Below are 3,501 nucleotides of genomic sequence, written 5' to 3' on the forward strand. Positions count from 1 at the left end.
TTACTCTGGACCGTGGACTTTAAACGTCCATTGTTCCTCCAACATTGGGACCTCAGACCTGGGACCTGGATCATTCGAAAGAGGATACCCGGGGCTACCGATGGACCAAATTTCGAAAAATCCGACACCCCCTTTGAAGTCCCTAAGTGCAAGCTCTTTCCAAGTGCATACAATGGCAGCTAGAACCAACTTCTGACGTCCTTTATGGTTCCCAGCTCCATCCTAGCAAAAAGCTAACAAACCTGGTGGCTTTGATGCATTCCATATGGTCAAAAAAAAAAAAAAAAAAAAAAAAAAAAAAGGTAGCCTATCGTCATAGCTCTGCCAAAATCAAAAAAAAATCTTCGACCGTGGACTTTAAACGTACATAGATCCTCAAATACTGGGATCTGAGACCTGTGGCCTGGATCATTCGAAAGAGGATACCCAGGGCTACCGATCAGCCAAACTTCGAAAAATCGGACACGACACCCTCCTTTGATGTCCCTAAGTGCAAGCTCTATCCAAGTGCATACCATGGTGGCTAGAACCAGTTTCCAGCTACATCCGTGCCTAACATAAGACCCCAAAACTCATTCGTAAGTTCACCAAAGCTGTGTTCATGTCGTCACCGGATGTGCGCAAGTGTAAACATGCCATGACTTCCATCTCTTTCCTCCCTGTCTCGCATGTTTTATAAGTAGAACAGGGGAACTGATATACGCTATTGCTGATTAAAGAACTTTTTTTTTTATTAGCACCTACGATCCGTTTATTTCCGAAACTATACTTGCTGCCACTAAACGATTTTTGTCTGAAATCATGGGAGAGAAAATCTGAGCCAATTTCATAAGAAGGTCTTCAGCGTCTTTGTTTCCAGAAATGGTTATCCGATGGCCATTGGTGAAGAGTCCCCTGAGACTTCGTATCACTTCTGCAGATTTGGTGTTGTCGCTATCCTCTGGCACGTCTACGTCTCTAATATGGAGAACGATTTTGGCCTTATTCCTTTCTCTCGCTCGAATTGCGAGCTGTCTAAATACATTGCAGTTTGGGACACCTCTCTGTGACAACGTGAAGATAGACACGGGCATCAAAGAGGGTGCTCCGAAGCCTTGCAACGCCCCGCGACGGGATGAATAGGTGGTTAAATGCCCAAATCCACTTCTTATTTGGGCTAGACCAAGTACATCACCTTGGAGCATGTACGCATCCTGTAGTTGTCTCTTAACGTTCATCTTCGTTGTGTGATTAACTGGAAAATCTGCGCAGCGTTTGGGCCCGACAAGTGCCTCCCTACCACAGAGACTAGAAGTAACCAGATAGTTATATCCTCTTACGCCGATCACTAGCTTCCTATTGCTGAACAGATCTGGGACTTGCACAATTTTAAGTCTCCCTTCGTATTGTGTGGCAGGGCTGATTGTTGGCAAGCTTGTCGGGCGTATTTTCGTCGACTCTGCATGCGGATCTTCGACTGGATCCCGGTTGTAAACTTCCGCGCATAGAATCCGTAGCCGACGTGGCCCTGTTTCTAGTATCGCCCCAAGAACTCGCTCCAATCCTATCATGCCACCAATTTCGATTGAAGGAAGAGTATCTTCTGAAACGGGTACATGGGTTACCTCCAGATCAATGTCGACGGGATTTGGCTGGTCTATTCCGTTGGAGTCATCGGAAATCTGGAGAATTTCATATTCTCGAGGAAGTAGCTCTTGGAGAAATTCGGCTGTTTCTGGAGGCAAAATTGCTCCGTAGCTATTCTCACTGTCTCCACGGTGACAAATTTTAAAAGCATTTGCTGACATCGACTCCATTGCGGATTTAAACATTTTTGGAGGGATATCGCCTCGAAGTCTTTTAATAATTTCATCGTTTGTCCTTGACGCAGGAAATGGAGCGGGATTAAGTTTTCTCTTTCCATTCGCAATTACTGGTATCACATAATTCTCTTCTGTATCCACAGGATCCTCGTCGTTTGGGTTGTCTCCATCACTTCCATATCCAGGATCCAAGTGCGTTCTGATGTAGTGGCGCTTTGCATAGTTTCTCGCAAATACACCCTCACAGCACGGGCAGAAAACTCTAGGACTGAGACTGTTATCATTTGGTGCTACTTTGAATGTTACAGTTTTGTTTCCAATAATTACTCGTAGCGACATTGAAATCTACTCAGCAACATAGGAAAAACAGTTCGAGGCGCCGTTAGTCTTTGAAGTAGTTTATAAATTTTACACAAAAATATCTGCCACCATGTATGCGAGTGCCACTGTCTAAAACGAAAGTAAAAGTATGAGAATGTCACCGTTCGAAAAAAAAAGTGAGGGAATGTCACCGCTCGAAAATAAAGAGTAAGGGAATGTCACCGCTCGAAAATAAAAAGTGAGGGGATGTCACCGTTCGAAAAAAAAAGTGAGGGAATGTCATCGTTCGAAAATAAAAAGTGAGGGAATATCACCGCTCGAAAATAAAGAGTAAGGGAATGTCACCGCTCGAAAATAAAAAGTGAGGGAATGTCACCGCTCGAAAATAAAAGGTGAGGGGATGTCACCGTTCGAAAATAAAAAGTGAGGGAATGTCATCGTTCGAAAATAAAAAGTGAGGGGATGTCACCGTTCGAAAATGAAAAGTGAGGGGATGTCACCGTTCGAAAAAAAAAGTGAGGGGATGTCACCGCTCGAAAATGAAAAGTGAGGGAATGCCACAAAAAAAAAAGAAGCACAGAGAGGTGGGGACAGGTTCTACAGAACAGAAAAAAGGAATGCAGAGGGGTGGGGACAGGTTCTAGAGAAAAGAAAAAAGGTCCGGACAGAAATGTCAAGTGTAGAAAATTTAGCGTAGACAGCATAGCAGGTGATTCCTCAAGGATTTGCCAGAAGCGAAATTCCTTTGACAACTACCACACTGGTATGGTTTCTGAATTTCAGACACGCCTTGATTAGAAGTATAAATTGAACAAAAGAAATGTCAATGACGATGGGTGTGAAGTAAAGGAACAAGAAAAAAAAATAGAGTGGTGTATTGTTGAAAAAGAAAAAAAAAAAATAAAAGGTACATGTGCACCACTCGAAAGATGAATGAAATGGGTTGTTCGCAAGTGGGTTATTTGGAACCAACTGTCGATGGACAATGGACAAAACCTGTCGAAGGAAAACAGTGGGACTTTGAGCCTGCTGTCCAGGGACAAAAAACGGTTGCGGAACTTATGAGCCAATTGTCGACGGGCTAAATAAATAATTTGCGCTTTTGACTGCAGAGGGAAATAAAAAAATAAAAAATAAAAAATAAAGTCCTTTTGAGCCAACTGTCGAGAGGCAAAAAAAAAAAATTAGAACTTTTGTACTTTTGCGTCAAAAAGAAGGAATCTGGCGCAGTTTTTTCCCAGGCTCGTCCACCAACATGCAAGAAAGAACATGCCGAGGTAAGAATGAAGAAATAAAGAGGTCTCGGGGCGAAAAAGAGTGCAGGGTATGGAATATATGGAAGGGAAGTGGACAAAACAAAAGGATATCTCGAATGCTT

The 3,501-nt window shown here is 43.1% G+C and overlaps 1 protein-coding gene across 1 annotated transcript; it reads right to left on the reverse strand.

Moving 5' to 3' along the window:
• BCR41DRAFT_402758 (hypothetical protein) lies at window positions 1-2,141 on the reverse strand (the record flags this gene model as incomplete). The annotated part of the gene is made up of 3 exons (XM_022029341.1): window positions 1-222; window positions 384-499; window positions 770-2,141. The coding sequence occupies 3 exons, from the start codon at window positions 2,139-2,141 to the stop codon at window positions 1-3; spliced, it is 1,710 nt and encodes a 569-aa protein (XP_021875030.1).
• Between the last annotated feature and the right edge of the window lie 1,360 nt (window positions 2,142-3,501).

Source organism: Lobosporangium transversale (assembly GCF_002105155.1).
Source record: "Lobosporangium transversale strain NRRL 3116 chromosome Unknown BCR41scaffold_118, whole genome shotgun sequence".
NCBI classification, from domain to species: domain Eukaryota; kingdom Fungi; phylum Mortierellomycota; class Mortierellomycetes; order Mortierellales; family Mortierellaceae; genus Lobosporangium; species Lobosporangium transversale.